General features: G+C 49.4%; 1 protein-coding gene across 1 annotated transcript in view; it reads right to left on the reverse strand.

Moving 5' to 3' along the window:
• Positions 1 to 8,963: 8,963 nt before the first annotated feature.
• The window catches only part of Glg1 (golgi glycoprotein 1), a 120,886-nt gene continuing 115,419 nt past the window's right edge, over positions 8,964 to 14,430 (reverse strand). The window contains exon 26 of the mRNA XM_076837438.1: positions 8,964 to 14,096. Within this exon, the coding sequence (XP_076693553.1) occupies positions 13,929 to 14,096 (168 nt within the window). The 3' untranslated portion in view covers positions 8,964 to 13,928. The remainder of the gene's footprint in view (positions 14,097 to 14,430) is intronic.

Raw genomic sequence — 14,430 nt, forward strand, 5'->3', positions numbered from 1 at the left:
CCCCTCGAACCAGAGCCAGAGAGGCTGTGTTTTGGAAGGCAGAGGAGGTGGTGGTGGGAACACCTGCACAATGCTGTCCTAGGTAGGGCACAGGTATAGAAACAGGTGACATCAATCACATTGGATCCTAGGACATTTGGGGGGTTGTGTCAGGAGGGGTACCACATTGGAGTGAGCAGGGTCTGCTGGGATGGGGAGCAGGGGTGGAGCAGGCACAGGCAGACCTGGGCTGGGCAGGTGTGAGTGGGGAGAGGAGGGGGGTGGTGGAGAGGGCACTTTGAGATGTCATACTCTCTCCACAGTGGGGAACAGGGGTAGGGAGCCCGTTCCTCACTGTAATTTGTAGAAATGAGACCAGAGAGCAACTGAACGTGCCCAGACAAAGAGCTAGCCTGGGCGGCTTCCACAAGAGGATGAGGGATACCAAGGACCGAGAGGCTTCTGGGGCTGCTGGGACCGTGGGAGTGCAGGGAACAGGACTAGCCCAGCGGGGTGAGGACAGGAGACTAAAGAAGGAAGTGGTCAGAGTTAAATGCTGCAGAAAGGTCGAGATGAGACTATTAGGCACAGACTAGGTCTTGGTGTTCGGATGTGGTGGGAGACAGAGGCTTGCTTTTTTTCCAAAATGTAAAACCTTCAATTTTTGTTTGTAATAGTAAAGTGTGAAAAATGACATCAAAATGAGTATCCTGGGGCTGGGGTTGTGGCTCAGTGGCAGAGTGCTCGCCTAGCACATGTGAGGCCTTGGGTTCGATCCTCAGCACCACATAAAAAATAAAAAGTAAAGGTATTGTGTCCAACTACACCTCAAAAATAAAATAAGAAGAAACAATTTTAAAAAATGAGTATCCTCATTTTTGTGACCTCCCGCACTCCTATCCCCACCCAGTGCCAATCAGTGGTTTTACACACTCACTCCCAGGTTGTAGAATATGGAGCAATGGGTCACAAGCATGTAGGAGAGTTCAGTCCCTCCACGCATCTGCCAAGATGAAAGATTACCTGCTGTTTTATTCTCAGTCATTCAGGGGCGGATGCTGCTGTCTCCTTGCTTTTCTGATTGAGATTGGGCACCTTGTCATGTTTATTGATCTTATGGATTTCCTCTTTTGTGAAGGATCAGCTCAAGTCTTTTACACATTTTTCTGTCGGTTTGTTGATTTTTTTTTTTTGGTACCAGGGATTGAACCCAAGGGTGCTTAACCACTGAGCCACACCCCTAGTCCCTTTTATTTTTTATTTTGAGATAGGGTCACTAAGTTGCTTAGGGCCTTGCTAAATTGCTGAGGCTGGCTTTGAACTTGTGATCCTCTTGTCTCAGCCTCCTGAGTAGCTGGGATAATAGGTGTGTGACACCAAATCCAGCTAGACATGTTGTCCTTTACCCCTAAATCTGTCCGTTGGTATTTCCTAAAAATAAAGAATCTCCTTATATAATACAGTACAACAATCAAAATCAGAAAATTGACCTTGATAAAATATGATGACAACTATGGATCCTACTCAAGTTATACTGGTTGTCTCACCAATATTATTAATTTTTTTTTTTTAGTTATACATGGGCACAATATCTTTATTTTGTTTATTTATTTTTATGTGGTGCTGAGGATGGAACCCAGGGTCTCACATGTGAAAGGCGAGTGCTCTACTGCTGAGCCACAACCCCAGCCCCAATCTCACCAATATTATTTAGAGCAAAATAAAAACCTTTTTATTTCCTGGCGCAGGGACCCAATCCAGAATCCCACACTGCTTTCAGTTCTCACGGCTCCATAGACTCTACTCCAGAGCAGCCCTTTGCCTCTGCTTGCATGACAGGTAGCCTGTGCCTCATTCTGGGTTGTCGCTTCCTCTTGATTAGATTCCAACTCTGCATTTCTGACAAGAGTATCTTGGAAGGACGTTGTGTCCTGGGCGCACTGCAGCAGGACATGTGGTGCCTTCTGTCCCATTGCTGATGATCTCAGCCTCCACCGGGTTGTTCTCTAGTGTAAATTACTATTTTTTCCCTCTTTATAGTTAACGAGTAATTTGTCCCCAAGCTCCCTTAGAATACGTGAATATTCCCATGCTCAATACACAAGAAAGTGAACAAAACCAAAACCCCTGAACTCTCACCCACTAGTTTTATTGTTCACTGATGAGTCTGGCCGAGACAATTTACTGTGGTTGTTGTCAAATGGCAATTTTCTTTTTCCTCCCTCCCTCCCTCCCTTCTTTCCTCCCTTCCTCCCTTCCAGGGATTGAACTCAGGGGCACTCAACCACTGAGCCACATCCCCAGCCCTATTTTATATTTGATTTAGAGACAGGGTCTCACTGAGTTGCTTAGGGCATCTCTAAGTTTTTGAGGCTGGCTTGAACTTCTAGTTTTCCTGCCTGGGATTACGCTTGGTGGATGGTGATTTTCTGATTCTCTAAGCCCTTCTGCTTGTACTAGTTGGAAGTCTGTGGACTGAGATTTTGACTGTATTGTGTCTACCTCTCAGGTGCCTCTAGTCTGGGCCTAGCTATCCAAGGCTTTCAAAGAAATTCTACAATATTCACCAATGTCTCTGCTTTCCTCCCTCTCGCCCCCATCTCTTTCTTTCTTTCCATTAGTTTCCTTTTTGTATTTTATTTTCAGCACACAAAAAGCATTCATAAAAGAATAACAACAAGGGCTGGGGATGTGGCTCAAGCAGTAGTGTGCTCGCCTGGCATGTGCACAGCCATGGGTTCAATCCTCAGCACCACATATAAACAAAGATGTTGTGTCTGCCGAAAACTAAAAAATAAATATTAAAAAATTCTCTCTCTCTTTAAAAAAAAAAAAAATAACAACAATGAAAATACCCGCCACATAGCTAACAAAGTACTCCGCCTCTCCGGTGTTTTCGGTGGGAGCACATGCTCTTGTGAACCAGCACTTGATCTCTTGGCTCTTCATTTTCTAAAAAGCATGTAAATTACACAGCTGGGCCGTGGACAGGATCAGGACAGACTCACCATATCTATCTCCTTTCCGAATCCTACCTTCTCCAATATCTCTTTACATCTTTTAAAACTAGAAACGTGAAATTTGGGGGCTGGTGCACTGGGTGTTCAACTCTTTCAATTTACTGATGGGAAAATTAAGGCCCAGCAAGATGAAATGGGTCGCTTCTAGTCAAGCAGCAAGAGGAAAGAGCGAAAGGAGGATTCTGCTCTACTAGTAACTTACAAGATTAATCTGTAATTAGCGTCCTAGAATATTCACACGATCCTATGTGTACCAAGTCATCAGGTGCCTAATTACACACTGCCTAGCATTGCTTGCTGCTGCTTCATGTTTTGGTTTTTCTCAACTAGTCTTTAAGTTCGTTTTCATTAGGGCATATCTCTTAAATCTCTGCCTAGAGCTCAAGACTTAACATATGTGTAAGATTTGTACCAACAATGTGCCAGGTGCTTTACATGCATTTTTTTTGGGGGGGGTACTGGGAATTGAACCTAAGAGCACCATTAACCATTAAGCTACACCCCCAGCACTTCCGCCCCCCGCCCTCACCGCCCAGACAGAATCTTGCTAAGTTGCTTAGGATCTTGCTGAATTGCTGAGGCTGGCCTGGAACTTGAATCCTCCTACCTCAGTCTCCCTAGTAGCTGGGATTACAGGCATGTGCCACTGTGCTGGGCCCATATTCATTTTTTTCATTTACTCTTCATAATAATTACTATTATTATAAATCTGCTAAATATTAATATGTGCTATTTTTTCCCCTCCAACTAATGGGAAACAGAGGCTCTAAGATCTTCATTTTAGAATCTCCCAACATCGCACAGCAATCCGTGACACAGTTCAAACTCCAGACCTCTAGCTTTGAAGCCTGTGCTCTCCCCATTCAACTAGGTTGCTTCTTCTTGAACATACCTGTTAAACAAGAGGTGCACTATTTCGCACCACAGTGAAGAGCACAACTGATAGATGTTCTCACAGATTTTGGTTCAGTTTGCAGGGCATCCCTGGGACAAAGGAAGTGTTTGTAGATAGAGAAATGCCACTCATATGTTTGTTATCAAAAATAGTCCTCTAGCCAGGTGTGGTTCCCTTGACAATAATCCCAGCGAATGGGGAGGCTGAGGCAGGATGATTGTAAGTGCAAAGCCAGTATCAGCAACTTAGTGAGATTCTAAGCAACTCAGCGAGACCCTGTCTCTAAATAAAATACACACACACACACACACACATACACATACACACAAAGGGCTACTGGGGATGTGGCTCAGTGAATGAGTGCCCCTGAGTTCAATTCCTGATAACAAAAGTAAAAACAAAAGTTTCCCAGTAGCAGAACTTTCGTCTCTTGGTCTCTATTATAACCCAAATGCCAAAAACTGAGTCTGGCGCATGCGAGGCAGGAGTATTTCCTGAGTGAATCTGCTGTTGCTTTGACTATCGCTTACTCATGACTCTTTGCTTATTTCCCTACTGAGGTTTATCTTTTCCTTACTGAATTGTAGTGGCCCTTGTATCTTCTGGTGTTTCCCACATGCTCACCCTAAGCTGAGCACCTAATACATGATCCTGGAGTTGTGTCCAGTGGGTGACTGTCCCTCTGCTTCTTAGGTGCCACAGAGGCCCGCCTGCCCTCGCTGTCCCAGCCTCAGCCTTCTGTGCTGAGTGGGCAAGGCAACCCGCAGATCTTGTGTGTGGTGCAGGACGTTCCCATCGCGGCCCACGTCTTGTCCTGGTATCAGCAGCTGCAGGGCCATGGTCCCACTTTCCTACTGAGTCAGCGACAAGGGGCTCCCCCGACCTACGGCTTGGGTGTGAATCCCCGCTTCCTGGCAGAAATGGATCTGGCCCAGAATACTGCACGCCTCACCGTGGGCAATGCCAGCCCTGCTGACGAGGGCATCTACTACTGTGCCATGTGGTTCTCAGGCCTCTATCTCTTTGGAGAGGGGACGCGTCTGTTCTATCAGGGTGAGTCCCAGAGGCTCTGGATTCCCTAGTGTGTAGGGTTACAGTAGGGTAGCAGGGGCCTTGGGAAGAAAGCCACAGAACCGTCTGGGGGGACCCTTGGCTGCAGGGGTGGAGGGAAGGAGAGAAGGACTGCGGAGAGTGGACTGCTGCTGAGGGAGATGGACACACACCACAGACCCCGACGGCTGGGTGGGGGGGGGGGAGGCGACTGGAGAGCAGTACGTCATCCCTCCCCTGCCCTGCAGCAGGGTTGCTGGAGACCCAGGAGGGAAGGTGCATGTGGCAGAGACCAGCTCTGAGCTCATATTCTGCTGCACAGGGTGGAGGCTGGCTGTGGGGACCAAGCAGATCCCAGGAAAGGAAGGCAGTTGCTGGGAGGAAGGCTGGGGAAAGCAGAAAGGAAGGAGGGACTCTCCAGGCCCCAGGAAGGAAGGGCGTGCAGGGCCGTGGTCTGAAGGAGGCTGGTGGCGTTAGGGGACACCCTCTGTCACTCCCCACAGCGGAGGTGCAGGCTCCTGCTCTCCCACCACCAGTGCTGAGCCTGTTCGTCCCAGCCTCCGGCCCTCCCTCTGTCGCACTGTGTGTGGCCTTAGGACAGCACCCAGCTCCTCTGAGGATCTCCTGGGTACTGAGAGGCCAACACCGGGAGGAGGACGAGTTCACTGGGAGGCCTGGGGGACCCCTGGTCAGCTGGCTGCAGCTGCCTCGGGAGGCTGCAGGGACAACCGTGAGCTGCCAAGGCCTGCACCAGAGCGGGGCCATCGAGGCCGCACTGTACTTGCCTGGCGGCCCAGGTGAGTAGGGGGCCAGGGGCTGTGCGCATCTGCCTCCCCGAGCCTCTCAGGCCCCGTACACCCTAAACCTGCTGTATTCCATCTTCCTTTGTGAATCTCCATCTTAGGAACATCACAGAGACCCTGAATACCAGACGGACCAGATAGGCCCTACTGTATGTGGCAAAGCACGTCCTGCTTGGCCCTGTCTAAAGTACCTGGCCTTTGAGGCCTCTTCAATGAAGTTGGGGACAGTTGCCTATGAGGACAGTTGCCACTAGCTGTTATCCCTCCAGAACTCTGTTCTCTGGTGGTGAATGCCTATTTCAAGTTATTTGAAGGCTATGTGTTCTGTTGCAGGGTGCAAAGAGCTGGACCCGAACTGGAATGAGACTCATGAGAGCAGTGGAGATATCCCTCTTGGTATGGACCCCTAGAGGCTGACCTGTGGTGAAGTCATGCCTTTTGACTTCCACCTACCATGTCAAATAGGTTCACTCAGTTGGCAGAGGACTGAGTGTTTCCCAGGGCAAACATCCTGTGAGGGAGTCTGGAAGCCCTGGTCAGACGCTGAGCCAAGGTTACAGTCCAGAAAAGATGCGCTGAGAGTCCTGTTAGGACCACAGCATCTGGGCAGGGACGGGGAGGGGGAGAAGTCTCCTGCCAGAGGGAGCTGGAGCCGAGCCCTAAAGTGAGACAGCCAGGGAAGAGCACCTGGGCTCCTTCAGATTCTTCCCCAACCTGCCTGGCCCCCTGGGTGAGTCCTTCACCTTCTCTGGGCCTCAGATGCACCCACTGCCCCACACACGCAGTACTGAGGCTTCTGAGTGGCCAAAAAGTGACCACTTGTCTTGGCAGAATGGAAGCCTTGCTGTTCCATCTGTGAAAAGGGAAATGCAGGCATCCCTTTGTATCTGCAGGGGTGGGATATTCTAGAACAAAACCCCGGCAGATACCAACATCCACAGACACGTTAAGTCCCTTATGGAAAAGGGGTGGCATTCATATATAACCTATACTTCTGTATACTTGAAACCACCTCCAGATTACTTATACTAAATACAATGTAAATATTACGCAAATAGTTGCTATACTGTATTGTTTAGAGAATAATGACAGAAAAAAAAAATAGTAGAGGTGTTCAGTACAGTCACAACCCCCTGTGCCACCCCAGAGGATTTTCACTCCTTAGACGCAGAACTCAAGAACACAGAGGGTGGGAATATAAACACTTCCAAGGATGAAAGGAGCCAGAGAGAAAGCTCTCTGGAAGGCACCAGGGCAGGGACAGTGAGGACGCACTTCAGAGGCTTGGCAGCCCCTCCCTCTGTCTCCACAGTAGAGCTGGAGCACACGCTGGCTGCCGTCACCTACTGCTACCTGGGGCTGCTGGGTGCCACTCCCCTTTATGGCCTGATCCTGGTGGCTCTCTGGAGGAATCGCTGCTGCCTGGGCCACCTGCAGGTGTCTCCCACCCAGGAGGCTCAAGCAGTCACTGGGGATTCCAGGCCTCAGGAAGGCAGGGGGCACAGTCCTGCCAGGGCCCCAGAGGATGAAGCACCAAGCCCCAGCGACCTGCAAGACCTCACAAAGGCTGCCTGCGCTCCAGCCTCCACCAGCATTCAGCCAGCTTCCTCCTAGTTCCCGCCCCTCCTTACTCCTCTGCTCCCCCTTTCCTCCTCCCGGTTGCCCAAGTTTCTCCACAAATAGAGTCTCTGAGCAAACATGGCTGTGCTGTGCTGTGTTGGGCAAGGGAGGTGGGATCCAGACCAGGGCAGCAGTACTTGGGGAGGACAGTCGGAGGACTCTCAGGACCCAAACCCCACAGCCCCTGGACCCTGATAGGTGGCTGGGGTCTCCCTTTGGTCATTCAAGTGTAAAGGTGTCCAGTTGGTCAGAGGTGAAGTGTTTGGACACTGGCAGCTGGAAGAGGCCCCACCCCCTCATCAAGTGAGAGTCACATGGCCTAAGTCCCTACCAGGCTTTTGGCTAAAGCCCTTTAAAATTGTAACCCCCTTTGAGGACAAATGCCAAATGCCTCCTGGAGCTCCAAGCCTGGATTCAGCCACTTCCTAAGTTCCACTGAAGCAGGAAAGCCTCTCGGAGCCACTCAGGGCCTCTGTGACCAGACTCCACACATCAGCTGATGGCTGCCCAAGGCTCTGGACAAGAGTGTTTGTACCTAGGACTCAGAAGTTCCCAAAATCTCATTCTCTACTCTTCAACGCTTCACCTTCCCCTGGCCTCAACTTCATGCCCTGACCCACCAACTCCTGACAGCTGCCTATATGGGTGGGAGGAGTTCTGAGGAGCCCAGGTCCCAGGTCAACACTTCCCCTCTCCCTGCATAGCCCACCAATTGAATCTTGAATCACCGTATGGACATAACTACTTCAAAACTTCCTGCCACCAGGCGCATTCCTTAAGCTAGTAACTTTTTTTTTTTTTTTATGCTGGGGATTGAACATAGGGCTTTGTGCATGCAAGGCAAGCACTCTACCAACTGAGCTAAATCCCCAGCAATTTTTTTCCTTTTTGATGTTACTAGGGATTGAACCCAAGTGTGCTAACCACTGAGTTACATCCTCAGCCCTTTTTGAGACAAGATTTGGCTAAATTGCTGAGGCTGGCTTTGAACTGGAGATCCTCCAGAGTCCCTGGGATTACAAGTGTGTGCCATTAAGCCCCCTCCACCGCCCTGCCCCCCAGCAAAGTAACAGGATTTATCAGAATAATAGAGAGAAAGCAATGCTTCTAAAGGGGAAGGGGGGCCCAAGAGAGGGATCCCTAAGCTTTTAACTTTTAACACCCAGAAGCAAATCAGCTTTGCTGAGAGTGGAATAGAAGGAAATGCTCAGGAAGGGCCACGGACACAGGGCGGGGCTTTGGGTAGGGACAGGACTGAGCAGAAGGGGCAGTCAGTGGCAGAGCTGAGCCCAGGCACCACTTGCAGGATATCTATGTGAAGCACTTCAAGGAGAGGTTCCAGGGCTGTGCCCCAGGACAAGGCCTTAATCACGTCATGGGAGGATAATTTTGCACTCATCAGCCTGAAAACTCCAGATGTGACTCTCAGCCCTGTCCTGGCATAGAGAGAACAGGAACAGAGGTCCCTTCTCTTCGAACATCTTGACGTCCTACTCTGGTGGGCCCTCAGCTGTGACCTGAGGACCTTACTGGCAATTCAGTCATTGCTGACACCTCTGAACATTTGGAGATTTCTCGCAGTCATCACAGAGAAGATTTAACAAGTACAAACCTGCAAACTCTTTATTAAATTCTCCCGTTTCATCTGTACAGAAAAAAATGCACACTATGTTCAGAATCTCAGTAACATCTCAAAATTACACAGCATGAACATGTAAAAATAAGGAACTGCTGGGATTTTATACATAGAAAGGAAACCCATTTACAAAAGAGGCTTGTTAATTGTACTTTTCTTTCAAGGAAAAAAAAAAAAAAAAAAACGGTCAAGAGGCCTAAGATTTCACACAGGACTGCCGTGCAGCCTGTCCTGCCAGGACTGAGCTGGGGGCTTTGAGCTGGAGGCAGCCACTTGGGAAGCTTGCTGCCCAGCGCACTAGTGTGATCTGGGCACCTGTTCCAACCACCTGTTGCCCGGCAGAGGGAGGTCCAGATGTCAGCTCTACGCTGCGGGGAAGGCAAACACAACACAGGCACTGTCCACACCACTTCCTTGCCTGGGAAGATCTCTCCACTGTGCAGGGCCTAGTGTCCTGGTGGGTTGCAGGGGAGAGGAGGGAAGAGGAGACCCCCATCAGGACCTCATCACCACCAATCTGCTGACTGATCCATCTTTGTGCTCCAGGTAACAAAACAGTCCCTAGGTCCCCACATCAGACTCACTGGATGGCTTGGTAAGAATGTGAGCCTGAAGTGCAGTCTGGGTTTAAGATTCATATGTTGTATGAGATCTGGGTAGGAAGGGGGACTGTCTTCAAACCTGACTGCCTTTACAGGTAGCCTGGTCCTCTCTGGTGGAGGGACAAAGGGGGAGTGTAGTTAGATGGATGGCAAATCAAACACAAATGGAGAGGGGGAAGGCCAGGCACAAGATCCTGTCCAAATCCCGTTGGGAATCAAAGCCAAGTGATGGAGAGGTGACAGGAGAGAAGTAACGTGAATCCCCAACAGAACTAAGGACACTAGGGCACTGTACATTGTAAAATTACTTCGGTGTGCTCAAATAGTAGCAATCGAAGGGCATGGAGTTGAGTTTTGTAAAACTCCTAAGAAGCTAAAGTATAAGTTAACATTTCAAAATACACAAAATTAAAAAGCCACATTCTTCTTTTGATTCTATGATCACAATTTGGGGTACTGGTGCCAGGCTGGAATGGATGACTTCTGAGGGCTCCAGTCCAGCTGGCTTTTCTTATCCTCTTACAGAGATGCTGAGATCCATCACATGTGGAGAAGGCTTGTTTTGTGATGGGGCAGGGGAAGGTCTTATCTCAGAGGGACTTAAGACCAGCTAGGAAAGGAGACCCAGGAAGTGTCCCCATGACTCATACTAGGGAGATCGTTTGGACAGAAGTGGTATTATTATCCTGAAGGTGGAGAGGATGGGGATAGTTCCAGAAGTCACAATGACGTACAAGAGTGAATATTCTCTTGTGAAGGTTGAGGGACATTAGCCACATAATTTTCTTACCAATCTGTCTAATAAAATATAAATGTCAGCATCCTTGCCATTGGATTCTTCTATCAGTTGACCCCAAGAAGCAGGAAGACATGGAATTTTAATCGCTTTCTGCCACATCTCCTAGGAAAGCAGCCTCTTCCCCATGTCCTCCAGCCTGCTGGGCCGCACAGGAGAGTAAGCCTAAGATGAGACCACCAGGGTGCTGCAGCGAGTTCCCAGCAGCACCAGCTCATAAACACTAGCTCCTCCACAGCCCTTGAGTCCCCCAGCTTCTAAGGATACACTAGCAGTGGCTCAGACAAATCAACTGGATCCACAGAACTGGGGCTAGAGCAGGGAACCAGAGGGTCTCTTGGGAGTGCAGGGAATGAGGGCTTTCCCCAGAGAGCACTCAAGCCTTTGGTATGGCTCCCCTGACAGTGCTCCCTGCCAGCAGACCAGTCTTGGGACAGCAGTAACAGCAGATAAGTTCAGGGACACACCAAGATAAAGAAGTATCCCAGGCATGGAGCTCTACTTCTGTGGGAGAAAGTCTTAGAAGGTACAGATCTTGTTTGGCATTCTGTCCAGATCTCTGACCTCCCGACCACAGTGCCTCTAGCCCAGGAACCTGGGTCCTGGAGCCTCAAGAGGGCTGGAGCACTGTGACCAAGAGTGAGATGCTGGTGAGACCTGGCTGCTGTAATTTGTCAAGTGCCTGAAGCCTTGTCCCAAACATTCTGCTTTCTACATGCTTGTTTGTGGGCTCTGTATCAGAAGAGAGAAAGGCCAGAGTTCATTGCCGGCTCCTGTAGTAGGGCCTGGGTCCCTCTTCTTGACTAGCTTCAACTACCTGATTCATACCCATGATGCACCCAGGGGTGTCTTACAACTTGCTGTTAGGCCAAATGAAGTGCAGAGTGGGTGAGCTCGTTGCCAATGCAGATGGCATTGGGTTCCCTGGGCTTAGAAAAACTTGCTCAAGACTGGGTATGGGACTTTCAAGAGCCAGGCACAGAAAACCACTCCAAGAAGGGTGGTGAAGACTCCCTTGAAACAAGCAGCCGAAGACACCAGCAGAGTTACTCTTTCTCTTTTTTTTTAACACTATTGGGGATTGAACTCAGGGACTCAAACAGGCTAGGCAAAAGTTCCATCACTGAGCTACACTGCAGCCCTTTCCATTTTCGAGATGGGGTCTTGATAAGCTACTCCAGCTAGCCCCCTGAACTTGTGATCCTCCCACCTCAGCCTTCTAGTAGATGGGATTATGGGCATTTACCACTATGCCTGGCCTTATTCTGGACAGTTCTAAAAATAACAAATATTTAAAGAACCAAACTCCTCAGACCTCCAAATCTGCTGCAGACAATTAATGGGATTTTCTGTCAGTTCACAAAGAATATTGAGATGCACTAGAACCACAATATTTTCCATATACTGGGAAGGAAGCTGTAGGGATGGGAATGATACTCACCACCCCAGTCTAATGGCGAATACTAACCCCTGTCCTGCAAACCACACTGACGTGCACTGGAGACCTGAGTTCCCATGGGATGGTCCCAGTTCTGGATATCAAGCCCCAGTTCCTAGAGGGGGAGGGACCCTCTGACCAACTCGGCTTTGTTGGCAGCATGTAGGGGTAGCAGCTGCTTACATTGTAGGTGTCGCAAGAATCACAACACTGAAGACTCCCAGGAGAGCTGCTGAGAATCAGAAGACCCTAAGAGGAGGACTGAGGGACTGGACAAAGCAGCTCAGCAGCCTCCCTGAAGATTTGTATTACTCTAAGCAGGGAACTTACAGCGACTTCTGGAACCCACTCCCTCCAGGAAAGGCAGCAAACAGGGAAAAAGGATAAAAACCACAGTATTCTAATGTTATGTCAGTCAGTTAGACAAGAAGTAATCTGGATCGACTGATCTGCAACTGACACGGCTTGCACTGAACACACTCCAGGGAAGACAATGTCACTCAGGTACCGCGGCACTCAAGAGTGTGAAGGAGAGGCAGGAGGAGGAAGGGCAATGCCAGGGGGCCTCGGTCTATGTGGACAGTTTTAGGCACGTGATTTATAATACTTTGTGGACGTCTAACAGGTTAATAAAATATATATTATATAAATATATCTCCTACTGTACATGCTGCCCTCCTACACAGCCACCGTGATGCCAGGCCCCAAGCTCAATCAAAGGAGAACCTCGACGCCTGGGCTCCTCCTCCTCTGCCCCACACCTGCATCTCCACGCTGGAGCAAGAAGGGAGAACAGCCAGCAGTGTTGTTCCCATAAAGCTTCAGAAAGCTGATAAATCACCAGAAGACCACATTTAGCCAGTGCCTACTATAGCGGGAACACACAGCAAATGGACAGAAAAAAGAACGAAGAAAATCTCCATCTTTTAATGTAATCATTTTCCACACCCCTTCACGCAGAGGCACGGAGGAGCTTGTCTGGGAAATTCACCTGGAGCGTGCAGAAAGGTCAGGCTGGATGGTCAGTCACATCCTGAGGCCTTGCTAAATCTTTATAGGTCATTGTCTCTGACCTGTATTGTAGCCTGAAAAATAAAGCCAAGTGAGTCAGACCTCTGTTCTTCCTTCCTGCTCTGCTGCCTACCCCAGTATACCCCTCTCCTCAGTCACTGTCTCCTGGAGAAGAGAACTTTTGAAATGACCATACCCTCGGCAGGGCCAACACAGACGTGATAGTCCACACCATCCTGGAGAAGAAAGATGATGGGGTCCTGCTGTGTAGACTCAGAATCCAGCCTCCCAGTGCAGATCAGTGGACTGTCCTGCTTCACAGACCTCTGACCCAGAAGAGCCAGGCTGCCCTCCCCAAGGCTCATGGCTGACTGCACCGGATGAGGAGATCACAGAAACACCTAGCTGTGGGACTTGACTAGTTGCAGTTCATTTTGGGCGGGAGCTGGAAGGTATCACTGCTTCAGCAGAAGCCACAGGCCCCACAGAGGCTGGTTAGTGGTTTTCCAGTCCCTGGTGAAGTCTTTGCCCTGATCCAGCCCAAAGGTGCTTCTGGGAGATGAACCAGACTCTCAGTGATGGCGTGCTGGGGTATGCATCCCCTCCTAGTCCTGCCTTTGTCTGACACAGTTACAGGGAAGAAATAACCCTGTGGCCCAAGTCAAAACTGGAGGAGGACATGTGTTACTATGTACATTTTTTTCTTTCTTTAAAAATCCCCCCCCCCTTTTTTTGGTGGTTTTTTAAAAAAAAAGTATTTTGAGTTGCAGGTCAGGTGAGTTGGTTCTGGAAGTGTCGGTAGTCCTGTTGGTACAGAGACATGTCTACAGGCAGGTAAACCCAAATATGCCAACAATGGCAACCATCAAAGCGGCCAGTTGCTGATGCTGCAGACAGCGGCGGAGGAGAATACCATGGACGTAGCCAGGTCTGGACGGGACAATGCAGTGGGCACCTGCTGCTGCTCTATCGTGGATGATGGTGCCACCTCTTAGAAGGGCGAGGTGAGGGTACACTATACAGGAGGCTGTACAGACTGGGCACTGGGCAGGTAGTTCCTTTGGTGGTCAAGGAGGCTCTACCTGTCCTTGAGCTCTCGTGTTACTCGCTTGGTGATCCGTCCACACATCAGGCCAATCAGGAACAATATACAGATGCTCCCACTGATCACAGAGAGGATGTAGTTCTTCGATGGGGAGGTCATCACTTGCATGGCGAGATCAGAGAAGCCGTCTGCTGGGGCCACCTGGAAGGAGATAAGAGCGTGACCCTAGAGGCAGAGCTGGATGGCTATGGTGCTAAGTCTAACTTGCTCCCACAATTCCTAGTTTAATTTATGTCTTTTCTTTTAGGGAAGGAGAGAAAAATCAACACATAGATAGAACTTTTTTTCCCTTATCATAGAATTACATATGTCCACTGCACAAAATTCAGACACATAAAGTTACAAGGAGAGGAAATCACCCCCAATTTCTCCATAGTGACCTCCACTGCTGGTACATTAACAGCCAGCCTCTTGCACTGTGGACTCGTCCATGTCAGTCTGGGCAAGAGTTCTGTGTATTTTACCAGCAAATCTC

This window comes from Callospermophilus lateralis, chromosome 18 (assembly GCF_048772815.1).
Source record: "Callospermophilus lateralis isolate mCalLat2 chromosome 18, mCalLat2.hap1, whole genome shotgun sequence".
Taxonomy (NCBI): Eukaryota; Metazoa; Chordata; class Mammalia; order Rodentia; family Sciuridae; genus Callospermophilus; species Callospermophilus lateralis.